Here is a 27,367-nt window from a genome sequence, read left to right as displayed (position 1 = left end):
GATCCTCCCGGAGCGGGCGGAATTCGTGCTGTTGCTGATGATAAACAGAGCTCCGAGCAAAGAAACCGCAGAGGACGAGCAATTTGTTCGGCTAATCGGTCGCCTGATTCGATCGGTAACGGTCCGAGCGGACACGCGCGGGTGGGCCGCGGCGTCGGCGGGCCTCGCGTAAAGTTTGTACCGGCCCCTCTGCGCGCGAGGGCCGGCCTCGGTCATAGTCACCGGTCGTGCGCTGAAGTAAAGAGACCGACGTGTGGACGCGTCCCGCTGTCCTCGTGGTCACAGCGCACTGTCTCTTTAAAAGCCAGAACGAGGCAAAAGGTCGAGACTCCGCCCAGCGGACGACTAAAGGCGTCAACTCCTGGACCTCACTCCTGCGAGTCTCGTGCGTCTGTAGGACGTGGTAAGTAACGACAGCCCGTACTTTTCACCTGTTGTGCAGGGATCCGGACCGTCAGCGACAGGACAAGGCGGACGGCAGGAGAAACCGGGACCGAAGCTGGTTCAACGGAACTGGGTCAGAGTTCGTTGACGGCGGCGCGAAGTGTCAGCGGTGCGCTCCCCCAACGACTTCACCTGGTCCTCCGGTCATTGTTCAGCTGGAAAGTGTCGCTTAAGACGAGAGACAGCGCGCACATACACACGCACACACACACGGATATATACATACACACACGGATATATACACACACACGTATGTTTATATATACACACGCACACCGAGGCTGGTGGGCTTCTGGCTCATAGGACTGAAGTTTATGAAATATTCTATATTCTATTAAATATTCCAAAACATGGCCGGACAGTATTATCATCATCGTGCTGGTCTTAGAGGGGTTAACTTTCTTGCTGAACACTGAGCCGCTGCGCTCCGACTGGTTTCTCTCCGTTATTTTCCGCCCATTGTCCCCCCCGTTTTCCTGTCGTGTTTGTGTGCCTGTTGTGGTCGTGGTCACGTTATCTGCTGTGTGCCTGATGTTATGAACACGGAATCCCAAACATGACAGTGAGCTACCCGCCACTTCCAAGACGGATTTAAGGCAAATAACTCAGAAACCTTTGAAAAACACGTCGACGCAAACCCGATGATCCCGTCGCAGGAAATATTCAGATCTTTTTCCTCAGCAAATGTTGAACCACGACGGAAAAGTAATAAATTACAATCAAAAGTTCTGCCCTCAAAACCTTACTGAAGTAAAATTACATTAAATTAAATTAAATTATTACATTAAATTTTTAAGTACTAAAGAAAAAGTACAACTGACTTGTGAATTACTCCTTTAAATGTCAGGATACCATCACTGGCCAGTTTATCAGGTACAATCCAGCGCAATACATCGTCTCTTCTTGTTGACAGTGTCGGAAAGATGAGGAGTGTGGCAGCGGGTGGTCTCGCTGTACCGGACTACGTTACACTGAGAGGCGTTTGTGATTCCCAGCGGATGTCCCGGTCTTACGAAATGTCGTGTGTCGGGTTTTCTGGAGGCCTTTTTGTCGGTCGAAGCAAAAACCCCGCGTCTCATTTCTTTCAAAGAGGCACCGTTTCTTTTGGCCTTGGAGACAACAAATTAAAGTTAATGAAAAATGGGAGTCCTCTCCTCACCAGCTCTGTGTCCACTGCTCCCCCTCGACCCTGCGAACAAGGACCAGTGACTGATAAAGACCAGCAGTCCACTTTAACCTCCGTCTGAAAGCAAGAATTAGTGTCTCACTTGTCTGAGGGAGGTTCTGAAACTTAAACAAAAAGTCACACATCGGTGTTCAAACACACACACACCTTTCGCTGTGTGCTGAACGGGTCTTAGAGCTTTGAAATGCACTAGACAGACCAGGGATCCGTTGTTAAATATGTCTCGTGTCTTATGTCTGTCTCTGTACCTTTTGAATCGATGTTTTCATGCTCTTGTCTTCTGCACCTGAGCACATACAGAGTTTCACTGTGCACCTGTGGGGCAGATGAAGTCTGACCCGGTCTGAGGGGACGAGTTCTGCTCAGTTCTCTTTTCTCTCCCAGAGCGAAGATGAATGAGGACGCATTTGAAGTCCCGGAGAGGACCGAGTACCGCTACCTGGTTCAGGAGGAGGACGAGGAGGAGGTGCAGTACGTCCGTCACAGACACTACATCAGCCCCTTCCTGGTGCTCTCCAGGCGCTGCATCTTCTTCATCTGCCTCGGCGTGCTCTCTCTGCTCGCTCTCGCCACCTATCTGGGCTACGTGGCCCAGACGCTGCCGCCGGGTCTCGCCCAGGTGTCAACAAACTGTGGGGAATACAGAGGAAGACACGTGAGTTCGGACTCTTTAAGCGGTCAAGACGCGGACTCCAAGTAGTCTCTGGTTTCTTTATGTTCAGTCCATCAACTGGTCGAGTGGTCCCACTGCCTATAATTAGACCATTAACAGAAGACACACAGAACAACGTTGCAGCTATCTGTTCTGAGGTGTACTGTAAATACCATATGTTGTCTTTACAAAGTGTCACAAGAGTGTAAATGTTCATATATACAATACACGCGACACTGTAATTTTCCAAATACTTTCCAGAAAAAAACAACATTACATCTCGATCCATCGATGGTTAAAAAGGTCAGATCGCTCATTTTTTGCAGTAGTGCCAACATCAAACAGTGGTGAGGGTACGCCACTCTTGTTCCAGTGGCATGCCAGTAAAGAATCCACACAAGGCCGCTGACGTGCCGTCTTTACGCGGCAGGCGGAAGCCACATGTCAGGAACATCGGCGGCATGTGTCAACAGAATAGCGAGATGCCAGTAAGAGGGGGAATGTGACAGCGGAACAGGCGGGACATTCCAGAACCAGTGCCACACCGCTCAGAACCAACGCGGTTTTCAAGCCAAAATAGCAAATTCACAACCCTCTCAGCCTCACTTTGATACCGATTGTAGAGAGAGACGGGAAAGGGGATGACATGCAGCAAAGGGCCCCGGCCTGGGTAAGGGATCAGCCAACCAAAATACGTTCTATTCTCAGAAAATTCCAGTTTTTTGAAACTTGAACTCAACCTCGTAACCCTACAAAAACGGCTTCAAATCTAGTTCCTTTTGTCAGCACTTTCACTTCCCAACAAAAGGTCATAGATACTATTTATGTATTTGAGTGCTTCGTATGCTTTATTTCAGTGGCCCTGAGCTTCTCTGTGCTGCAGCAGGTGTGTATCGAGTGGTGTAGACATTAGCTTAAAGCAGATTCATGCATTACTTTTACATGTAGTTTTTCGTAGGACTTCCTCGCTGCCTGTAATTTTTTTTTTCTCATGGAGGAAAGGTCAGTCTTTATTGCCACCATCATTCCAGTCAGCGATTATTACAATTCTCACACCCATGTTTATCAAAGACACACTGATGATGCAGAACACCACCAGAAGCCATGTCGCACGGAGCATAGCAAACGCAAACCAGCTTCACAGTCACTATGCAGCAGTTAGCTGAACTAACATACGGCACACGTTTGAACTGGATCATCTTATTCAATCATTTTTAACGCCAACCTGTTTAAGTGTGTTGGATAATTGACGAGGTGACACATCCACATCTTTCCTGACTCTACAGTAGAGCTGTAATGATTCATCAGTCGGACAGAAGGTTAATCATCAAAAAATCTACACTTGATTAGTCATGGTGAGTAATTAGCCTGGTGAAAATGCCAAACGTCCAAAGACTCCCACTTCTCAACTGTGAGGATGTGCTGATTTTTTTTTTTTTTTTTCCTGTTTTATATCATTGTAAACTCAGTATCTTTTTCCCTGACATTTTGTAGATAGATTTGTCAATAATGGGATCAGGTGACTTTAAGCAATATTTTTTATATTAAGCTCGAATCAAATGACAATTTGAAAGAAGAATTATCGGCACAAAACGAGCAGTTCCCCTCAGTTTTACGGAGCTTTGCAGTGAGTTTCGGCTCATTGTTTATCTGTCTGGACCACAGCTTTACTGCTCTGGTTCAATCTCAAGGCTCTTTCATTTTCGGCCGCTGCAGGCAGCTGTTTTCAGACGAACAGCTGTGAAAAGCCACCGTCCAGCGTTTAGCAGCTAAAGAGCCAGATGTTTCCCTCAGGAGCTGGTGGAGACCAAAACCAGAGCTAAAAGAGAGGGAGTACTGGACTTAGATTCATCAGTGTGACACAAACACCAGATCCAGATGAAGGGTCAAGTTGCTCTGTAACTGCTGGATGTGGAAAACTTTGTTTTATCAATTAAAAAGGTGATGTGTTTTTTTTTTTTTTTTTTTTTTTTTTTTAACAGTTTGTTACCAATAAGGTGCCAAAAAAAAAAAAAATCAGTTATTGCAGGTTTAATTGTTATTTTCTTTCCTACTCTACAATGTACAGCTGATAAATAGAAAATTACCCAGGCTGTTAAAGAAAAGGGGCCTTTTCACTGCAGTCCCAGTAGAAAAAGCACAGCTGTAAATAATAAAATGAGTGGTGGCTGAATTCTGATGAATCCTCGGTTTCGGTTTCCTGTGCTTTTACTTTCTGTTTGCCATCTTGTGATGTGTGGTGTGCAGGACCCAGTGAAGTGTGACACCAAAACATCAGAACACAAAATGAAAAAAAAAAAAGTTATTTTCCCTGTAAAAAATACAATATTGTGAAAATAGTATTTGTAGTGCAGGAAGTTATTTTTGTTACTTAAATCAAATCAAGTCAAGTCCATTTTATTTATATAGCAGCCAAATCATAACAGAAGCTCCCTCAGGGCACTTTTCTTATAGAGCAGTTCTAGACCAGGACTCTTCATAGTTATATTTACAGAGACCAAAAATTCCCCCATGAGCAAGCAATTGGCGACAGCGGCAAGAAAAAACTCCCTTTTAACAGGTAGAAACCTTAAACTGAACCTGGGTCACAGGTTCAGGTTTGTACATTGATCTTTCACACTGTAAAACCTGCTGACTGATTTATTTGATGTCACTTTTTCAGAAAAATGGAGCCTACTCCTTTAAGGGCATGCCCTACGCCGCTCCGCCCGTCGGTAAACTGCGTTGGGCTCCTCCGGCTGAACCGGTGTGCGGGAGCGGAGTGACCGACGCAGGCCGCTTCCGCAGCATGTGCCCTCAGGTGCGTCCGATGTCAAGCACGGGGAAGGTGATGGGCCAGGAGGACTGCCTCTTTGTCAACGTGTGGACGCCAACGCTGCAGCCCAACGCCAAGCTACCCGTCATGGTCTGGATCCACGGAGGATACCTGCAGATGCTCAGCGGAGGAGAGCAGGGCTACTCGCCCACGGAGAAGCTCGCCGCAGACACGGGAGTGGTTTATGTCAGCCTCAATTACAGACTCAACGCCTTCGGCTTCTTGGCACTGGAGATACTGCGAGAAGGTTCTCCAAAAAACACCTCGGGTCAGTCCATGACACGCACACTGGAGGGAAATACACCCCGTACATTTCTGTTACCAAGCCTCGATTCGGTTTGCTGCTCGCTGAAGTGATTGTCAGTTACGGGATACTGAAACCAAAGAATCTAAATAGTGTGGCGGAGTGAAGCTGAGACACCTGTCCATCAAGCTGACCTGCTCCCAAATATAAGCCTCTTTGAGCCACAATACCTTCATAATGACACAACCCTTTAACAAGGGACATGTGACTCCTCTTTTGTAGACCTTATTGACTAAAGAAAAACAGAGGTCACGCGCCACTAAAGTGGGAGAAAAGCATCAGATCTTATCTAGGGACACGTTATGCACATAAGATTAACTGCAGCTGCGTTCATTTACATGTTGGCTCATAGTAAAAAGCCCTAAAAAAACTGCAATAAGGCAAAATTGAGTACCTCTGATGGTAATTGCAGCAGGCGTAGTAACAGTCTATAGCTACGTGCGAGGCTGTATTTAGATACAGCAGTGCTTTGAACTAAATTCTAACATGCTAACATTTGCTAATTAGCACTATATGTAAAGTACAGCTGAGGATGGAGGGAATGTTGCTAGTTTTTTTTTGGCAGGTTTTTGGTCATAAACCAAAGTATTGGAGAATTTAAGGGATCCTCAAAGTTATTACAGTTTATCGGGGGGGGGTTCCATCTTGCAGATAATTCAATACATAAGAAAAAACTTGGACTCTCTGGTGTTGCTCCATGAATAGTCACAGGATTCAACCTCTGGGGACCATGACTGTTGGTAACAAATTTCATGGCGATCCATCCAACAGTTGTTGGGAGATTTCAGTCTGGACCGAAGTGGTGAACTGACAGTGTTCAGTGCCCAACAAGTCAGTTTGTAGCCAAGACTTGAATTTTGGATCTGCCATTGAGAAATTTAACGGCAGTTTGACTGAAATTAATATGTCCCGTTTGTACAAAATAGCAAAGTACATTCGTTTCTCTGATATTAACCGCAAGAACCGTACACTATGACAGTTAGCGTGTAGTGCCAGCTGTTGGTTTGAGTATGGAAATGGGCCACAGCTTGAAGCTCATTGCCAGGTTTGCAGTTATTAGTCTTTGATCTTGCCAGAGTTCAAATGACAGCGTTTTTTTACCGGACAGATTAACAGAAACAAAGTACAATGAAATGCACTAGAGTTTGAATAAACTGCTTTTCACGTGCTCGGTTAAAAACACAAATCAGGATCAAAATAAAATGCCTGAATGAGATCACTCCAGTGCATTGCTTTGTGGTAAAGTAGGCATAATGGGTGTTAATTTTCTTACAAGCTGCACACCACTGAAGGTGACCCTTGAAATATTCATGGTGTTTACATCGTGCTCCGGTCAGATTGAAGGCTGAAAAGTCCATACCTTTCCATTAAGATGTGAATACGTAATGAATGTTAATGTGATCTGGATAAATGGAGCTAATTTCTGAGGCTTTCCCTCCCATGTTAGGGTTTTCATTTCCGCACGCTGTGGGACATAAATTGGCGTGCTGCGAGTCAAGCTGGGTAATTTCTGTTGCATAATCCAAATAAGATCGCTGTGACCTTGATGTCAAATGACCCGTTTAAAAATGAGAGAGCCTCACATGACATGACGATGGCGTGATGGCAGGGCGCACGAGGCCTCTTCAACTTCCAGGAGCCGCTTCTCCCGTACTCACTATTCTAATTTTGAATACTCTCAATTCCATGCCCCATTTCCTCGCTCCCTCAGCTTGAATAGAGTTAAATTTAGTTCAAGCTGCCAGAACACTACAGCGAGCCGGTTTTGTTTCTGACGGAGAAAATGGGACGCCGGAAACAAGGCCACATCAAAGCAGGTTCTCGTTGCTAATTGATCCTTTCCCCTCCCTATGCAGGGAACTACGGCTTCATGGACCAGATAGCAGCTCTGAAGTGGGTCCAGAAGAACATCCACTTGTTTGGAGGAGATCCTGGGAAAGTCACCATATTTGGACAGAGCTCAGGTATGAAAACAAAAAAAAGTTCACCAAATGTGTCAGTGGGTCCTGTTGTGACACGTGCTGAGTCTGTCCGTCCGTCTGCCACGAAGGTTTTGAATGCTCCCAGCAACACTGGCAGTGAGCGGCTCCGTGCCACAGCAGAGATCGGCTCCGATCAAAGAGCACACTTCTTCTTTTCGACGTCTCTATCTAGGCCGTGCGGGCCCCAAAGAAACTGTAAAGTTCCCGTCACGGCAGAAACTGGCAGAGCAAGATTCCTTCGTGTGCCGTTCTGATTACAGGCAGCCCCGTTAACACCTAGTTGTTCAGCTGGATAGGCCACCTGCTAGCAAGATGATAGGAACGGGGGACCGGGAGACAAACAAATAGACGACACAAGTTTATTCATGAGGCAGTGCTTTAACAGGAGATTAACAACAAAGGAATCAAAGGCACAATTACTAAAGAGAGACTGCTGAAAAAATCAAAAAGACAATGTCGAAGGTCACATGAAAGAAATTATTAAAATAAATTGGAGAGAGAACATAAGTGACAATACTGTATCATGTCGGAGCTCAACTCAAATGGGCCGATCTAGAAATACAGTTAGGAACCCAAGTATTTGGACAGAGACACAATTTTCTTGATGTTGCCTCTGTACGCCACCGTGACGGATCTGAAGCGACGCCATCGAGATCCGATTGAAGTGTAGACTTTCAGCTTTAATACGAGGGGGGGGGGTTTGATCGCATCAACCGTTTAGGAATTACAGCCATTTCTATACATAGGCCCTCATTTTCAAAGGCTCAAAAGTAATTGGACAGTTGACTGGCAATCAGAAATCGCAGTACAGAAGTGTTACGTTGTGTCTGAAGTCATTTAGAAACGGTGACTACATTATGTAATTTGTCAACCAAAGAGCAGTTTCTAAAAGTTTATTTTTACGCCGTAAAACCTTCCTGAATGTTTTTCTAACTTTCAAATGTCGTTATCAGGATCGGCCTCAGATTTCTTGTATGGCTCAGATTGGGGCGATAGCACTATCAATTCAAATTTGAAATAGAATTTAGAGCTACAACAGCTAGTCGATTAATTGATGGAAGTATTTTGATAATCGATTAATGGATTAAGTGGTTTTTCGAACAAAAATTCCAAACATTTGATGGTTCCAGGTTCTCAAATGTAAGAATATGCTGCTTTTGTTGGTCTTTTGGTCTCAGTTGTAGTAAATTGTAGTAAATTCAATTCAACAAATCAAGGAAATAATCTGTAAACTAATCGATTAATGAAAATATTCCTTAGTTGCAGCCTCAACAGAAGTTGCTACGTTTTACAGTATCACAAGTAAACCATCAGCACTGACACTGACAAGAGACACCTACTGGGTTATTTAACCAGTTAGAACCAGACCACTGGGTTCAGCAAACACTCCGACAGAAAGACCGCGAGCTTCAGCCGGTGCTCAAATGTGTGACCTGTGTTTATTCTGCGGTGCGGGGAAGGTGGGACCTCAGTGTGGACCCTGATGATGTCCCCGCTGGCGAAGGGTCTCTTCCACGCAGCAGTGGACATGAGCGGCTCGTACGTCTACAACGCAACACTGAAACAGGCTGAGTCGGACAACCTGGTGTTCCTGGAGAAGACGGGCTGCAGAGACCTGACCTGCCTCAGACGTCTCTCCGTCAAACAGGTCCTGCAGGTAGGAAACGCACGGCGTCTCCGCTTCCTCTGCAAAACTTTGCGGGAGTTTTGCTGTAAAATCCCAACTAAGGGCTCGTTTCTGTCAAAACAGAGAGGCAGTTCAGTGATCGAAGAAAAATGGAAAACAGAGAAAAATACAATACAGAAGTTATTCCCTTTTAATATTTGAAGATTTCATAAAATATCCAATCCATAGCTCATCTTGATGATATTTAGTGACTTGTTTTGATACTATTTCAAAATTGCTCTTTCTTTTTGATGGATTATAATGTCACATCCAGGTATTAGAGCACCGGAATGTTTCTAATTTTTCTCATTTTAAATTCCTTAACCTAAGAAATTGGACACTGAACGTAGTGGAAAGCTTTTTTAATTGTGAAACCTCAGAGGCTGAGTTCTGCAGACATGATTGAACACAGGTATCCCACACCTTAACTCCGAAACCCCATTTAGATTTATTGAATAAAAGATTCTCTGGGGAGAAGCAAAACCAGAGTCATGTTGAACAGAGCCTCCGTTCAACATGTCTGACTGTAACCCTTGTTTCAATAATGTATGTTATGGAATGAAATAACAAACTGTATGAGCCCAGGAAGGAAAAGGGATGACTACTGAGCCTTTATAAGTACAGCAGCCATCATTCTGTGTATTACTGTTATTAGTCTTTTAAAATGTCACATTACATTTTTCTAGCTGCCACTCAGGTTGATTCCCAGACTTTTTCAGCTTATCTTATATTTCTGTTCTCTTGTTTTTAGTCAAATAGGGTTTTTTTTGTAAGATTTCTATGAGATTATAATTGTATTATAATTATAATTCCGTGTTTTTGATGGTTAATTTAAAGGCAGTATTAAATCCCAGATTTTCTTCTACCTTTTAAGCAAGGTGTGTCTTTTGAAAAGACCAATTCCAAACCATTAAAAACACTTCAGTGATTCACGCTGTTGTGCTCGGTGACGTGTTCATTCATCACCATCAACACACACACTCTAGTTTATTGTGACTCAGTCCCACACACACACCATCCTGCTGCACCAAATGCTCACTAGAGCGTCAAACGTGGATTAATCCGCCGCTGAAAATAGTCCCCGACAACAGCAGTTTCCTCGTGTTTGAGTTACTGAGCCTTTTTAAAAATGAAACTACACATGTGTGAGGAGTTTTTAAAAAGGAACGTCTTCAGCAGGAACCGATGGGTTCATTAGAAGTTCACAGACACCATGCTTCTCTCTCCTGCAGCGGCTGGTGTGGCGGCTATGTAGCTAGCTGAAAGGGACATCGAAAGACAAACAGTATTCCTTATTAATGTAACCTTTTACTAACCCCAAACCGCACGATTCAAAAAAGCAATTCTACTACCAACACGACTGATTAAAACTTGGGTGCTGCTTACGTTTCTTTTCCGGTTGGGGAAGAAAGCCGTGTTGAGTGGCGTAAATGCCCGTACCTCTGCAGTCAGTGTGCTCAGTGAAGTGTTTTCCTAATCTGTAGGAATAATGGCCAAAGAGAGAAAATATGCAGGTTGTAAAACAAAGAAATAAAAAACTTTTTCTGAGGTTTTTCCCACACAGAAACATCAAATTAACCAAACCAACAAAATGAAATATAATTTCTTTTTTCTTTTTTCTTCTTTGATTCAAAAGTATTCATAACCAGTGGTGGAAAGTAACTCAGCACATTTACTCAGGTTCTGTACTTTCTGCTACTTCATACTTCTACTCCACTTGGGGAAAGAGGGAAATGTGGCACTTTTTAACACCACTACATTTATCTTACATATATAGCTGCTAGTGATTTTTATACGAAATAAAACCCATGATGAGCTTATAAAATACAATACATTAAATCAGTAGTTCCCACCAATGCTTGGCTTGTACAAAAAGCAGTACCCGGTTGGGGCATCTTGGTGGTTCAGGGCCAGAGAGGTAAAATTATTCCATATTTCACACAAAAGAGAGAACATCCTAAAGCTGAAAACAGATTTGTGTATATCGTTTTTTCTTCTTTCCTCTCCCCTGAATCATCCGACGACCGCTCAGATTTATCTGGGGACCCTTTGGAGGGTCCGACCCCTAGGTTGGGAACCACCTAGCTGTATATAAAGTAGTTAAATTCAGCTCCGCCTGGAGCAGCACCAACAGTGAGATGCTGCTGAAGCACTGATGCATCAGTATTGATAAGTTAATAATCGTATTTAATAACATCAGTCACAGGAGACGTTTTACTGCAGAACTACTTTTACTTTTGATACTTTAAGTACGTTTTGCTGCTAATACTGTACTTTAAGTAGGTATGGTTACTTCAACTTGAGTGAAGGATCTGAGTACTTGTCCCCCCCCCCAGGCCATCCCGTGGCAGGAGTACCCCTCCTGGGCAGCGGATGAGTTGACAGACCTCCCCACGAGAGACCACTTCATCGGCCCAGTGGCAGTGGTGGACGGATTCGTCTTGGAAGCTCCGCCTTTTGAGGTGTGGGAGAAGAAAGGAGACCACAGTGACGTCCCTTTCCTCGTCGGGACGACAGAGCAGGAGACTGACTTCAGGTGAGAGCTCACCTGGCTCAGCTTCATCAGTGTCAGCTGTAACTGTGATCAAGCTGTTCTCAGTCCTGTGTGTCTCCCCTCTAGTCCTCCAGCTGTAAACATCTCTATGTGGACCTGGGGGGACTACCAGTGGTTCGTAACAGGTAACAGCTGCTGTGTGGACGTTTGTCAAATAGAGCCTGACTCCTACATGGATGATGTTTGAACTGATTTTACTCACACCACTGAGTTCACAAACCTCTTTTCTTTTTATGAGGTGAAGTTCAGTCCACACACAAGTCCTATTCACAGTGCACTTATTATATAAGTGTCTTGTATTTGGATTAAATGAGATTGAAGACACTTTCGTTCAGTCCAGAAGGATGGTGGTAAAGCACATGAAGCCGTTTGGTAACTGACAGGAAGAAGAAGAAGAACAACTTGAGCGCTTTAACAGTTGGGTGTGCGACGCGCTAACCAACAGCTGGACAGGTTTTATCGTGTTAACAGTGTAACTCACGCCACTCTCTCACCCATACAGATCATTCAGTGGTTCAGCTGAGTGGTTCAGATAAACGCCACAACAGCATGTTGCGCTAGCTGCTTGATGGCACGTGTCGAAACCACTGCGGCTGCCGTTTTCCTGGCGCTCTAATGGAGCCGGGAGAACAAGAGCTTATTCCAGTGTAACCTTAGCTGCCTTTGTCAGAGGGGACGGACACGAAGTCAGCTTATTTACACAGAGTGCTTTCCGATGTAGTTACAACTGGAAGGAGCAAAGAATAAATGAGAGAGTCTCAAACCACCATCCGGAGGCGGTTTTCAAAAGTAGGATTTCAGTCAGTCGTGAATGCTTCCTGGATGCATTTACACCTCGCTTTCCTGAGATCAGCCGCCATAGTCACAAAACTAAGGCGAAATGTAGCTTTGAACTGGCTGAATTAGGAGAAACTAGGAGAAAATGAGGCCTGGGTCAGTCGAGTTTTTGGTCTACGAGTGATTCACAGTACAGTAAGTCGCCTAAGTCTGAGAGACGTCAGAGGTCCAGAGGACTCCTGAGTCACTAAGACCTGTTCACAGTCGCTCGGCTGCTGCGGTTAATGTGCCGTGCCGTGCGGCGCCAGTGTTGTGGAGCAATAAAACAATAAATCACTTTTAAAAGCACATTTTGATGGTGGCAAGTTAATAAAGATCCAATCGGCTCAACAACAAGTCAAAACAAGTATCAGTCCAGTAACACTGGAGATGAGGGTTTTCAAAACTCTGCTCTGCTGTGACTCTGGAGAAGCTCAGTTTACAGGCCCAGTGTCAGGATTATCAACCAAACTGAAATGCGCTCCTCGGTCCCCATTCGTTTGACGGTGCAGCATATCAGCCCCCTCTGTCGTAGCTCAGGTGTTCTCTGACTGCTTCGGTAAAAGTGTCTCTCAGCAGCTGTGTGGAAAGGTTTTAAGAGAAAACTCTTAAGTTTAGAACCTTTAGCACCATGTAGGAGGCCGCTTAGCGCTAAGATGAGGTCCTTCGTGAATTCGGCAGCGGACGGTTGGTGTAAGTGGAGTCAGAAACTTTTTGGGGTCTGCCTCCCTCCCACCTTCCTTCCGCCCATCATCATTCAGGGCCAGCACGTCGGTTCTGAAAACGTCTATTCCCAGCATGCGGCACAATTAAATATTGTAATAAACATTCTTAAAACATGCACATAAATCAACAGAAATATGCAGGTGTGTAGATCTACCTGCGAACCACAAAAAAAAAAAAAAAAAGACGAGACTTGGACCATGGGATTTCAAGTTTTAAGGACATTCAAAGCTCATATCGAACTAAAACTTCGATCGTATCTCCGTAGGCTACACATGTGTGCTCTGATTTGAATCGCCCATACAGTAGATTCCACAGTGCAGGATAACGTGTTGGCAGGACATTTTGGACAATGGACCTGTGACGCTGTAGATCTGAAACGCAGTCGCAGGAGCAGTAAACTGAGTCTGTTGTTGGTCAGGGGGCTTCTGCATAGCATGTGATGCTAGCTGGTGTGCACAGAAAGTTGCTGAATATTTAATGAGCAACACTCGTGTGCTGCGGTTTAGTTTGTGAAATTGTCATGGGAATAGTTTTTCCTTTCTAAAACTAATGAAAAGGTCTGGAGTCTCCACAACAGCGCGGCATGGTCTCACGGATGTGAAGCAGCGCTCGCGTTGCGCACGTGCACGTTTCCGCACCGGCAGGACGACTGTTGAAGTCAATATTTTATTTATTTTATTTCTCACAGTTATGATCTGTTCATCTCCCTTTTGATGTCATTAACACAAGCGAAAGCTCTCGCTGTTTTTACAAAGGAGACGGTTCTGGTTGTTTTTCCTTTGAGCTCAGTAGGAAGCCTTTAAATGTTTTCTGTCAGTTTTTTGCCTTTTTCTGGTTCTGTTTTATGTTGAGGTTGCAACAACACTGCCAGTGACATGAACAGGATTAACAAATTTATTAAAAAGCCTGGTTCTATTTAATTATTTCAGAAGTTAGAAAAATGTTTTAGAGAAGAGTTATACAATTCGAATTATACAACAGTTTGATGGTCATCCGTATTCTCAGCAGTTCGAAAAGGCAGGTCTAGTTGTAAAGCGCCTCTCCACCAAAAGGCAACACAAAGTGCTTTACATGAGACGTGAAGGCATTAGGACAAAATATAAAAGAAAGCAAGGTGCAAGTATAAAAAGACAAATATAAATAGGTTTTAAAGATACAAGTAGGCTGAAACAAGATAAGACGGATGAAACATGGGAATAAAAATTACAGTGCAGCTACAGTTCAGTGCAAGATATGAATAAATGTATGACTAACTGAAATTAAAATGTGCGTTGGGTGAGTGGCATCAGATACCCAGAGGCTCCACAAAAACATTTCCGGGGCTTTTTGTGACTGCAGCTGGGAAACTTGTGAACAGTGGGATATTTGCTTGTTAGTTATTTAGTGTCAGGTTAGAGATGTCCAGTCAACAGGCCTCAGTCGTGACAGGTGTTACTGAAGGTAAAAATCATCCCTCAGCTACATGAGCGGGGTGAGACAGGGGCTGTGTGGTCACATCTCTATCCTGCTTCCCGTCACCTCTCCGCTCCCCTCAGATAAACTCCAGTCCTTCAGGAAGAACCTCCCCAAGGAGGCATTGGCCCTGTATCCCAGCTTGGCCCCCTGTCCCACCACAGACCGCTGTCCAGAGAGGGCCTACACCACCATGGCATCCGACATCAGGGTCACCTGTCCCAACAACGACCTGGCCTGGAGGGCTGCAGGTAAACGCCTTGTGCTGTGCAGCACAGTTTTCCTAAAATAAAGTGTTTTCGATTTGCCGCGTTAGTAAAGTGAACTCGACTGGCCTCCCAGATGTAAAACAGATCAATAACCGTTGATGATTAAAGGGCTACGTTGAAAACCAGCAGACCTTTGCATCCTGCTGGGTGGGAACCGAGATAAATGAATCCCACATTGTTTTTGACAAGAGTACGACCCCGCCCCCCCAACGTTTGTTTTTTTTATTCAATGTGAAGACAGTACTTCATCTGGATCTGACCCGACAAAGATCCAGGTAGGTGAACCTCACCACTAGACCCATAACTAAGTAAGGGGCATCGTTACAGCCCTGCATCGTCCTGTTAAGGCCGCATTAAGTGGTTGTTGACAACTAACAGGCAAAAAGACTTGGTCACAGGATATGACATCAGTAGGGCAAATGTCTACACATCCAGCAGCTACAGAGCAAGATGATCCTTCATTGGATCTGGTGTTTGTGTCACACTGATGAATCCAAGTCCAGTACTCCCTCTCTTTTAGCTCTGGTTTTAGTCTCCACCAGCTCCTGAGGGACATATCTGTCTCAGCTTCTAAACACTCCACTATGTCCACCAGCCGGTCTCTGACCGTGTCTGTCCGCCGTTTCCTGCTGAGCAGGTGGTGGACGTTTGGGTCTAACACCGTTACTTTAAGTCCCCCTATTTAGCATTCATGAGCAGTATATGAACATTTAATAAACAGATTATAACAAACTGTAATGCAGCTGTAATCAGATCTAAGTGTTTGTTAACGCACCTGATGACAACTCTGACTCCTCCCGTGGACACACATCAGTGGAGGCTGCTGGATAAACAGATTTCGAGGTTTCACCTCCCTGGAGGTGAAACGGAGACGCCAGGTCTTTTATTCCATCAGCTGTTGGCCTTTTTTAAACAAAGTCTGATTTGGCCTTTCACTAGCTGTGCAGGTGAACTGGTGTCCTCTGGTTTCTCTGATGGTTTTGGTGACAAGTGGCAATGACAACAGTGACATTGCTGTTAGCGTTTGTACTTGTGTTTGTTTTGGTAGGTCTTATATGTATGTGTGTATTGCATTGATTGCATTTTTATATTCATCATTCTATTCATTTTGTATTTACTATAACTGACTGTTGTCTATAAGACAAATTGTCCCCTCGGGGACATTAAAGCGTTACTCTTTAAAAACACAGACAAACTCTTAAGTAAAACACAGTTGTAATAATATACTTTACATTAATAAACACTCAAATGTCCTTATATCTGCTTGTGTTATAAAGCATGTGTTGAATGTTTTTATTCTGCTTGAAATGCTAAAGGGGACTAAAAGTAAAGTGTTGCAAGTAAATCTGCTGCAAAACCAAGACTAGGCGCTAAAAAAGGCCTTACAATAATCCCCTTTTTGTATTAATACTTGCAGTTTGCGTGTTCGACGACTGTGCATAACGTAATATAGCGCAGAATGTCGAACTGGTGCACGTGTCACCAACACGGTCGTCATTTCGTCCATGTGCAGTCTTTACTGGTCTCAGAAAAGCCGACAGCGTCTTCTCCGCCGACACCACAAGCGAAGCGCTGCGGCTTCCTGCGGTGCATTAGTATATGAAAGCATTAGTATGTGTTACAAGGTGTGTTACTCTGAATAACAAATCTTGGCCCACTTCTCTCTGTTCGGCTGCTGCAGCTTTGAATGAGTTTTCAGTGCAGCAGAAATGTGCTTCATGCCTGTGGGGCTTGTTAAACTCACTCAATGATGAAGCTCTGAGTAAACTGACATTTAGCTGTTGTGAGAGGCAACTGCAAGGCATCCTGGGTGATTTTTCTGCACGCTTCATTGGGTTTTTCTTTATCTTGCACAGCCTGTTTTTCTGTGCCGAGGAACAACGAAACTGCACCGATGATGAATAAGGGATTCTGAAGACTCATATCATCATTTTTTTTTTCCGGCAGAAAATCGAAATATTCTTTGTTTGCGGTGGAATGAAAAAAGCTTCTCAAGCCGCATGAAATTTTGCCTGAACGCCTGTATTTTTGTTTTTTCTCCCCCCAGGTTTACTGAGCGTTTTAATGCCGTCTGATCCAACACATCTCTTCTGAAAAATCATTAACAAAGGACAAAATTGAACAATTAAGTGTGTAATGAAAATATGCTCTGGTTTTATGTTACAGTGGCTTCAGAAAGTATTCGCACTCCTTCGCTTTTTGCAACATGTAATTGTGTTGTAGATTTAATTATAAAAGGATGAAATGGCCGTTTTTTTGCCCATCAATCTACAATTAATAACCAATAATGACGGAGCGGAAACATGTTTTTTGAATTTTTCGCATATTTATTAAAAATCCAAAACTGAAATCTCTAATTCACTGAAGCATTTAGAGCCTCTGCTGTGGCACTCCACGTTGTGGTCTGGTGCGTCCTGTCTTAAATGCTTAAATGTCTTTGAGATGTGTCTGGAACTTGACTGGAGTTCACCTGTGGTAAATCCAATTGATTGGACATAGTTATAGGTCCCGCAATTCCCACACTGCATGTCAGGACAACAGCCAAACCAGGACGTCCAGGGAAGTCTCTGCCGTTGTATGTCGCTTTGTGTGACAGTAGATGATGTGAATGGCCAATGTCACATTTCCTAGAAAAGGCCAAATTGAGCAAAGCAACATTTAAAGGCACTTCATATTTTGCATTTTACGTCTTGTCAACGAGTCCCACAAAGAGACCAAAACCTCGAATAAATGTCTCCTACTAACGAGTATCACAGCCTGATATGTCTCACCCCTCTGAGCCGTAGAGCTCCACCGGGGAACTGTTTCCTCCTGTTTGCTTGAGTTAAAAAAAAAAAAAAGGAAAAAAAAGAAAACAAACTACAGTGACCAGCTGTTTTAGGAGATGACTGAAATTGCTTTTTTTTAAAGAGTGCGTATTTGTGAGCTGTTCTTCAAGGTTGATGTTGTAAGAGCCAGACGGGGTCGGGAAGTCAGACAGTATTTGAGAAACAGACTCAAACATCGTTGCTTCGGGTCTTTTCATTGGATTTGCTTATAATAAGAAAGAATAGAATAACATCAGACGTTGAGCATTGAAGCATAAATGCAGTCTCATGTGAGGTCAGTTCAGTTCAGGGACCCTTTAATAGTGTGAATCCTGTTTAAAAGTACATTTAGAACTGCATTTGTGTACAAGGTCTATGCACAGTGGGTGTTTTTGTATGAAGGATTTAAAGACTGGTGTGAACACAACTGTAACCCTCCAGTACTTCTACAGATATGTGCCAGTGTCCAGAGAGTGACCGCACCTGTCGGGCTTCATGCCGACCTTCCAGCTAATTTTCAACAACCTCTCCCTGTCTGCAGCTGCACTGAACAGCCCCGTGTATCGCTACGTGGTGACACACACGCCGTCCGGGGCGGTCAACACGTCCGGAGATCTGCTGCCGTTCCCCAGCCGCTTCTCCTTCCACTGTCTGGACGCCCTGGCTTTCTTTGGAGGCCTGGAGTTCGCCCTGGGGAAGCCGCTCTCTGGTCCGGACAAGAGCTTCCAGGACCTCATCACACGTCACCTGGTCACCTTCGCCAAAACAGGTGAAGAAGCCTCACCCCGCCGAGCATGTTTTGACTTCCGTTCTCCCTCTGGACCTCCTGCAGCCTGGAGAGCTGGCTATAACATAGGAAGTGGGTGTTTGATACTCAGTCGATGTTGGGTGCACTTTCACTGTAACTGGTGGGTTTTATGTGGTTTGTTTTCCACTGTGTTCTGTGCTGGAAAAGACTTGTGCAAATTAAATTTCAAATGCTCCCTGGACGAGACAGGTCTTAGCAGAGGAGGTCAGTGTAGAGGTCAGTGCTTTAATCTGACCCATCTACTCGTGAGTAGTCTCAGACATCGGAAGTCGGTTGGTTAAAATGACCTGAGAGTGTCAGAGATGACTCCCCATTCACCTGCGCCGAGCCCTCCTCGTGTTTGAGTCGCCAGACTGAATGAAAACACGTTAGCGTCAGTTGAAAAGTTTTTTTTCTTTGGACGACACCACTTTTTTGATTTTGTGTGCAGGAGTAGGGCGGCAACTAATTCATTATTTATGATATTTTCACCGTCCTTAAACCTTCATTTAATGTATTTGTTATTCAGTTAGACTGTCACATGTCTGTCCTAAGTTACCGGAGCCCAAAATCTTATCTTGAGATTTCATCCTTCGATTTATTAGCCCGTTGTGATTCATAAAGTGGTGTCCACTCGTCTACGATATGACTAGAAAATCCAGCTCTTTGCAGCTGCTTTGGAAGCTGTGTGGGGCAAACATTTAGTATTTTTAGACGATGACTTACCACGACAGAAATTTTCTGAATGAACCAGCTGAAGTCATAGAAGAAGCAGCAGCAGAACAAGCGCTCCAGTGGTTCCGATTTTCTCAAATGAGACGAGGTAGAAATTTGCTTCACATTCAGTCTGAACGCTCAACTCCCGCTTTCACACTGTCCATCCCCTGAAAATTTCCCACCTCCTCCAGCTTCCTCTCGCCGCCTAACTGAGGCCGCACCGTACGTTCAGGGTTCGATTTTAAAGCCACGCTGTCCTCCTCTTGCAGGTAAGATGGGGAACGAGTGGCCTGAGTACCCAGCAGCCACTGCTCTCCTGTCGCACAGCCTGTCGATGGCCCGCAACTACTCCTCTGCTCGGTGTGAGCTGTGGAAGGAGAACGGCCTGTACGCCTACGCCTGGATGAACTGACCACCGTGGCGCCGACTTTGTCACGCCGAGGTGCTCTCATGTAGAAGAGTCCCCGTCGCATCCAGCTCACATCCTGCAGCAGCCTTTCTCTCGGAGTTTAAAAACCATAGGAACATTGTGTTGGTCTGGAGAAAAAACAGCCTTCTTTGTGTTTAATGAATTCAGCAACGCCTCGGACTTAAAGGGTCAGACCGAATGACGGAAAAACTTCTTTTCCTACCTCCCGGTGATCCACGCAGATAGTTTTGGTTTTATTCTCGTACAGGTTTTGAGGAATCTGTCTGAAGTGCCTTCCTCCGCCCCGTTCATTTCACGCTCGCAGCGTTAAAAGATGACCTGTACTCTAAAAATTCGGCAGAAGCGCGTCTCTCAAGAGCCAGTGTCCCGGCTGCCGTGGCTAATCCACGGGCGTCAGCGCGGACCGCTTTCATTTCTATCAGACACGTGGAAAACGTAAACTATCTGCATAGGTAGATGCCACCAGAGGTAAGAGAGAGGGAGTTTTTCTTTGGGTAAATTTGCCCTTTAACAGACTGGCGGTCTGGCCGCACAGTGACCAAGTGACTGTACATCAGACTGGAAGCCTGTTAGAGGTTCTTAAGGGATCATGTAGAAGTAAGTGTACTAGACAGTCAAGATACGTGGACTATGAAGGATTTTGAAGAAAAAGAAAAAGTAACTTTTATGTCAGGTCAGTGTGAAGTGTGAGGTGTCCTTCATTGGAAAGTCACCCGATATTAAACTCAGGAAGATTATTTTTCGGGAATACTGAAAACACATTGGAAAATTTCCGTCGGGGGGCCTCGGGGCAGAAATTGCGCTGCGGGGCCCCTCCTGAAGGTCCCGTTAAGCACAGCGGACACGGCAGACTACGTTTGGCAGCTTCATTTATAAACCCAGAGACCTAGAACTCAACCAGGGCTTTTGTATGGCCCAAGATATTCAGTGTAATTACATGAAACGTAACTTTACGTAGACCATGTACCATGTGGACGCAGTAAACTAAAGTAATAAGGGTCTTAAAACCAGATTTTGAAAACGGCAAACGATGCAGATCCAGACTTAATTGATATTGTACTTTAGTGGTGCAAATACTGGATTCGCAAATTGATCCGATGAGAAAAAGCATTTGACTCGCAGTCAACCTGGGACTTGTGGGGTTCCTGGGGGTCCAGGGTGCCAGGGCTGTTGTCCACTGTGTCCAGCAGGTCATCCTGCCTCATGGACGTAACCGTGGCCTTTGGAGAATTTACTCAACCTGAACTAGACTCATGGCCGCCGATGGTCCCCGAACCAATATCAGGCGACTGCTTTCACGATAAGGCAGCTGTTGAACTGACACTGACTAATACACCAGAGAGTGAGGTTGATGTTGGGCCGTTGACCTCGAGGTGCCTTTGTCTGACCGGGGAACGCCCCAGATGTTCCAGCTGTGCCGCAGCAGCGTCAAAAGTAAAAAGGAGTTGACCAAAAAAAAAAAAATTCCGTCGGCCGACGAAGGCCATTAGACGTGGCTGAAAGCTGCAGAGTGTGATAAGATCTTAGGCCTTTCGGACAAAACACCAAATATTCATTTTTAAGTCGAAAATACAGGCGTTTACTTACACTTGAGAGTTAAAATACGGCCGGTCGACAGAGATCGTCGAGCGGCCTGCAGCGCAGCCACGTCCCGTGGACTTCTGGGTAATTACAGCCTGGAGAACTTAAAGCGGGATCTGGCTCCCGAGCAGGTGAATACATGACCCCTGAGACTGGGTTTCTCTGCCCGGTAAAGTTGACATGGATTTCTAAATTCAGGGAGGTGATTGAGTGGGGGGGGGGACAGATAAGCTCGACCCTGTGGTGATTTTTGTGCTTTTTTTACGACGAACCTGTGAATGTGTCCGTGAATCACACTGTGCCGCTTTCACTGATTCATAACCTCAACGCTTGACCACTAAGTCTTCGCACTTTCCCGCGAGCACTTCTTATTACGAGGCGCGTCCGGGCCCGGTTTGCCGTACTTGTAAGCCGGTCGAACCGAGTCCACCTGTTTTATCCCCTTTCTGCTTCCTGTTTCATTCCAGTCGTCCATGAAGCTGTTGACGAATCAGATGAGCTCGCAGAGTTTGAACTCACAGGTTTATGCCAAACTTTGTCTTAACCAGATCGCAGTCATTTTTGCCGCCTGGTTGATTTTAACCACTTGTGAGCTTTGCCTTGTGTTTTTATTTTTATTATTTGCGAAGGTATCAAACAGTAACTGTGCTTCACACTCGGCCATCGTGTTTCATTGTGTGTTGATGCTGTGAAACTTTATTACTCTTTTATATGCTCAATAAAATGACACCACGTTAATTATTTGTATTTAACATTGGCTTTTTTTCACAGCAGGTAAAGATTGACTATCTACCCTCACTGCAGTTTCCAGGGGGGGAAAAGAAAAAACGCTCTTTGTGGCTGCGATGGTTTGGGCTGGATCTGAGGTTTCTACTAGAAGCCCTGGTGAAGCTGAAAACCGCGCTGGGCAACGAGTCCAATGACCGTGATTACAAATCAGAAAAGGTCATAAAGGTACAAACTGTCCGAGGAGTCAGATCGAGCTTCGTGTCAGGACGAAGAAAAGAATCACCAGAGAAAGATCAACGTTAAGTTCTCACGTAGTCGCGGAGAAACAGTGGTTCCCTAAAGGGTTCTTTGGGTTCTTCGTGTGGTTCTTTAGAGTATTAAAGGTTAAAGGTCCTTCGTTCTTATTTGAGTTATGTGACTCACGGCCAAATTTTATTCAAATGAAAAGCCCTGGCCAAGCCACTGTAGAAGAATTAAATTAGCCGATGTTTATTTCTTCTTTCACTTAAATCCCACTGAGGTCAGCAACCTCGTGTTTGGAGGAGGACCGGGCCAGGACGGCAGCACGACATCAGGGACCCAAAGGCACAATGCTGCAAACCAGGCGGCGGGGTATGAGGGGCCCGCTGCCCCGCACCTCGTCCGCGCGTCTCCGGCAGATGGCGGCAGAGGAAAACCCCTGGTGGGCCGCTGCGTTCCCGAGCGCCGGGGCTGAGGCGGCTGCTCCTGGAGGTTCTGTGTCTTTAAGGCCGGGTCTTCGAGCTCACACACGGCTGACGGGTGCCACGCTGCGGCGCCTGCTCAGTGCGCCTCCGCCGCTGCCGCTCGGATCCTGGACCGGGAGCTCCTCTGTCCCGTGCGTCTGCTGCACCCTCTCTCGCTCGCTCGCCCTGTGTGTGTGCGTGTGTGTGTGTGTGTGTGTGAGAGAGAGAGAGTGTGAGTGTGTGAGTGTGTGCCGACTGTAACCTATGGATTGACGGACGGAGCCTATTGTTGCCAGCCCGGTGGTTTGTCCTGTTGGAGCTGCACTTTCACCGGAGAATGCCCCGAGGTGCCGGAGCTGTGTCCCTGCACGGATAGCGCAGACATACGCCCGAGAAACACGGTAACCAGGCTCCGGTTTATTTCCAGGTTTACGCCGATTGATCCCGGTTTTCTGTTTGTTATTCTCACTAGAATGAAACGATCTCGCGTGAGGATGTGGCATCGTCCGAAATCGCGGCGTCGCGGCTCAGCCCACCGGAGGCTGTGCGTTTGTTTACCATCAGATACTGACACGCTGAGCCGTCGGTGAGGTCCGGGTCGCGATGAAACGTGCCTGTACCGGACCAGCATCCTGCAGCCGTCGCAGGCTCACCGTGCGCGTCCGTCCGATGGAGACCGGGGTGGCGGCGGCGGCGGCGGCGGCTCCGGGCTCCGGGCTCCGAGCTCCCTGCAGGCCTGAGCGCTGCTGCCGCCGCCGCATCCGCTGCAACAACACAACTCAAGTTGTTCAGCAGAGTTCGACACAACAGCTGCGGCGTTAAACCGAGAAGACACGGCTGCCGGTGCTGCGGTGTATGAGTGTGTGTGTGGTCGAATGTCAGTCGAAAGCTTTGACATTTTTAAAGAATCACAACTAGTGCACCGTGGCTGAATGAACCTCCTATGGGGGCCCCTGATGACCCCCACTGTACTTGGCAGTTTCATTATTTCTGGAGGCGCCTAGAAACCAACCGGTACAAAGTCCAGAGCCAAAAGAAAAAATCACTTCCAGCCTCTCGAATGTGAATTTTTGCCGTTTTCCTTTGTTTTCTATGGGTCAACTCAGTATCTTCTGTATTTTTGACATCTGGTCAAACAAAACAAGACATTAGGAAATGTTCGCCCGGGCTTCAGGGAACAATGAGGAAAAATTTAAAGATTGAATGAATCGATCACTAGAGAAAATCATTCTCAGATGTATCCATAATTGAAAACTACGATTGAATCGAGAATGATACAGTTCTCCTGTGATGGAAAATTATGACCGTACCCAGGTTTTTTTTTGTACGTTTTAATTAGGTGACACACAGAAAGAAAAAAAAAAGTGAGGAATTTAATTAAGCAATACTTAAAACAAATGAGCTCAATGTAAACCCAGAGTCCCTCTAGAAGACCGGGGCCACAAGACGGAGGATGGAGGACCCGTCGTCGTCGCTATTCTGCTTCAGCCGTGCAAATTTTGAACAAAATCGCGATTAAATCGAATTGTGTCGACCCCCAAGGGTTTGGAGTAATCCCGGATCCTTGCGGGCCCCTGGGCGGTTGCCCGCTTTGCTCAGTTGGTGATCCAGCCTTGTACTTCACCCCTTCCAAATGTGCAACTAGTTGAAGATGCATCGAGGAATCCATCCGGTCTGTGATGAAAATACAGGCCCCAGTCAATCATTCCTACGCGGGGAGATCCAGGTGTTAGTGCTTATCGTTAAAGTATTGGACAAAGAGAGAATGGAAGCCATTTTGTTTTTCTGATTTAATTATCATGGGAAATTTGGACTTGACTTTACAAGTAAAACACCAGTTTCAAACAATCGTTCTTTTCATTAGCGATTCATGTGCGGATTATTTTCTCGACCGACCGACCGACCCACTTCCGAACCGTCCAGGTGTCGCGCCGGAGAGCTCGGGATCGCTCTCTCAAGCTGCTGACCTGATGTGACTGAACGTGGCTGCTCCTTCAACGGGACTTCGCACTTTCAAGACACTTCTTCAGCAGGCCTGGTTTTTACTCCGTCAGCATCCCGACAGAATAATGTCATCTGGTTAAACTTTATCACAGGCATCTGAATTTTATCGCCCTGCTAGCGGGAATTCATAGACGTTGAAAATGATGCATTTTTCTCTTTTGACTTTCCACCTCTAACCATAAACCACCCGAGTAAAAGTCTGACTCGAGTCCAGGTCCCACGTCTCAAACTGTGTGAGGTAGTTTCCTTAATGAAGTCAAGACCTCGAACCAGATCCATGGACAGACAGTCTGAAGATAAATCACCCAGTGTGCTCAGCGTTTGAATGTGATTAACCAGAGAACTCCACCTAACGTTCAGCCTGTCAATCCTTCTGTCAGGTGAAGAGCTGCCGCCCGGACTCTCTGCTCTCTCCCGGTTTGGGCCTCCACCCTTCATACTGGGACTCCAGCCAGAGCTCCTCTGTGATTTAGTGCACTGACCACATGCAGCCGCTGCCATATGCTTCAGATGACAGCTCATATTTAAAGCTTATGTAAGCTATCAGCCTTTCTACGTGAACCTCTGCAGGGCCAGAGCTGATCTGAAACACCATTAGATTCTACTCTGCGCTTTTTTTAACAGTTTCTCCAAAATTTATGAGGCATTAAATCGTGGCCGACAGGACTGAAACATCACACAGCTAATGCCAAAGTATCTGAGTATTGCGTGTGGATATCTAAAATGCCAAGGTCCAAGTGACTGAGGTCTTCGGTGACCCAAATGTGTTTTGGATCAGATGTTTATAGGAAGAATTAGGAAAACCATAATGCCAAAAGCCTAAAAGTTGAGAAGCCTCTGAATAACAGCAGCATGCAGACCACCACGAAATCTCTCCTCTAACAGATGAAAATTACTCAGAATTAGCAGCTCCAAGATGGATGAGGGAAACTCTGGGATTCACAGCTGCCTTTAAATGAAGAATGAGTGTAGACAAACCCTCTGATACGAAGCAAAAATGCACATTTTTCTCTGTGTTTCTTTGTCAGAAAGATGAGGAACTTGCATCACGCTAGAGGAGGATGCCACCGATCAGATTACTGCTGAAACCATTTATCGGTTAACAACAACCAAAAGAAACCAGATAAAGGTTAAATGATTTAAATCACTTTTTTTTAAATTTTTGATTGTACAGAAAATATTTTTAATGTACTGGGAACTCTTATGTTTGGGACGGTCCCAGCCAGAAAATGCATTTTTCAGAACTGGGAATCCGGTTGCCTTCGCTTTTAAAGCTCACCAGACTTCACTATGGTTGAACTGGTGAAGAGTTCGGCGAGATCTGAAGACCTTGTCTGAACGGTCTGAATAAAGATACTCACTTTTAAGTCCAATGACTGTGAAAGTACTTAGCTTCCTGTTAAGATTGTGAATCATCTTGAGTTGATTAAACGTTTGTGTCATTTATCAAAGAAAAGAAAAACAAAACAAAAAACAACTTTTTCTGGTTTCAGCTTCTTAAATGTGAGCGTTTGCTGCTTTTCTCTCGTGGGGTTTTGGAATTTTGGTCAGACAAAACAAGATTTCTGAAGACGATCATCTGGGGCTCTGGGAACATGTGATGGACACATTTCAGTTTTCTGACTTTTATAGATTAAACACTCCATCAAAAAATAATCAGTAGATTTGCCAAAAATAAGAATGAACATTAGTTTCAGCCCTAGAAGAGCCGATATCTGGTGTGTGAATAACAGGAGTCACGTCAGCCTGAAGTGCTGGTGATGAAGCTCCACCATCTTCCTCACTTTGCTCTAACTGGGCCTCTGACTGTCTGCCAGACAGGATCTGCATCCTCCGTTTTACTGGATCATTTAACCTGGTTAACCCACATTCAGACCAACTGTTTGGAAGATGACATGAAATGAGGCAGAATGCTCTGGAGAGCTAGCGTGATGCTACACGCGCGCTGTTAGATCCATAAACCGCGTTGCCCCGTTTTCCCCCGACCGCGGCCGCATCCAGAGTTCGGTGTCAGTGCTGCCGTTTCTATCCACCAGATACACGTTGCATAAACTGGCGTTTCTCAAAACCGATGTCGTGCAGTCAGTGACACAGATGGCGAATAAGAACTTAGAAGATTTAATTTTAGAACTGGGCCAGATTTCTGGCACTGGGTTTGCTTTGTCGTTTGATGATCACTTTGTAGGGGGTTGTGGTACCTGATCAGTTGCCCAAACAATCACTGATCTCTGGCATCAGAGGAGAAGAATCTTAGCTTTGATGAAATAATGTTTATTGTGCATGAGTGCACAGGTTCAAATCATAGCCACGGCTCCAAATCCAGATGCTTTGTCTGAAGTTAACGTCTGTTAAACTTCAAAACGGCAAAACAAAAAAAGTTGTCTTTATGGGACCGCGCTGCTGCACTTTCACGCTTTCGGATAACAGACCATGCAAATTAGAAATGAGCCTGAACTCATCACTTGGCTTTAGTGCAACCATGTGTCCTGCATTCTGCCGGTGCAGACCCTCACAGCTCTTTGTTCCTCTTTGTTCCTGCTTTGGGAATAACAGACTTTCGTTGCATAATCCTGCTTTTGAGATATTCCTAATCCAGATGGTTTGTGTGTCCTGTTGCGAGTCCAGATTACCACTCCGGGGTCCTGTTGCTGGTGTAGATCCGTACAGAGAATGTAGATTAAGCAGGATTAATACCCTCGCCGCTTTGTTTGGGGATGATTTGGCGGCAGCCCTCTGGTTCCA

General features: G+C 45.3%; 2 protein-coding genes across 7 annotated transcripts in view; both read left to right on the top strand.

Moving 5' to 3' along the window:
* Window positions 1-278: 278 nt before the first annotated feature.
* si:ch211-71n6.4 (para-nitrobenzyl esterase) lies at window positions 279-21,927 on the top strand. 2 transcript variants are annotated; one of them, XM_040123716.1, is made up of 10 exons: window positions 279-403; window positions 2,015-2,285; window positions 4,945-5,365; window positions 7,258-7,365; window positions 8,844-9,040; window positions 11,386-11,585; window positions 11,670-11,728; window positions 14,681-14,848; window positions 18,215-18,442; window positions 19,447-21,927. In XM_040123716.1, exons 2-10 carry the CDS (start codon window positions 2,022-2,024, stop codon window positions 19,587-19,589), a joined length of 1,788 nt encoding a protein of 595 aa, XP_039979650.1. In that variant the 5' UTR covers window positions 279-403; window positions 2,015-2,021; the 3' UTR covers window positions 19,590-21,927. The 2 variants fall into 2 exon arrangements, with proteins under 2 accessions (XP_039979650.1, XP_039979659.1); XM_040123725.1 differs by lacking the exon at window positions 279-403 and adding an exon at window positions 410-553.
* An 806-nt stretch (window positions 21,928-22,733) lies between these two features.
* LOC120796257 (USP6 N-terminal-like protein) overlaps window positions 22,734-27,367 on the top strand; it is a 33,608-nt gene continuing 28,974 nt past the window's right edge. Inside the window, exons 1-3 of one of the 5 annotated variants that reach the window (XM_040138874.1) lie at window positions 24,263-24,347; window positions 24,486-25,160; window positions 25,654-25,754. The gene's annotated coding sequence lies outside the window, so the exon portion shown is untranslated. Of the gene's footprint in view, window positions 23,023-23,407; window positions 23,473-24,262; window positions 24,348-24,485; window positions 25,161-25,328; window positions 25,755-27,367 lie in introns of those variants that run through there. The other 4 variants (XM_040138864.1, XM_040138854.1, XM_040138893.1 and 1 more) reach the window with 4 other exon arrangements.

The sequence above is a fragment of the Xiphias gladius genome, chromosome 1 (assembly GCF_016859285.1).
Source record: "Xiphias gladius isolate SHS-SW01 ecotype Sanya breed wild chromosome 1, ASM1685928v1, whole genome shotgun sequence".
Lineage (NCBI taxonomy): Eukaryota > Metazoa > Chordata > Actinopteri > Istiophoriformes > Xiphiidae > Xiphias > Xiphias gladius.
Note: the sequence above shows the minus strand (reverse complement) of the source record. Positions and strands in the feature narration are given on the sequence as shown.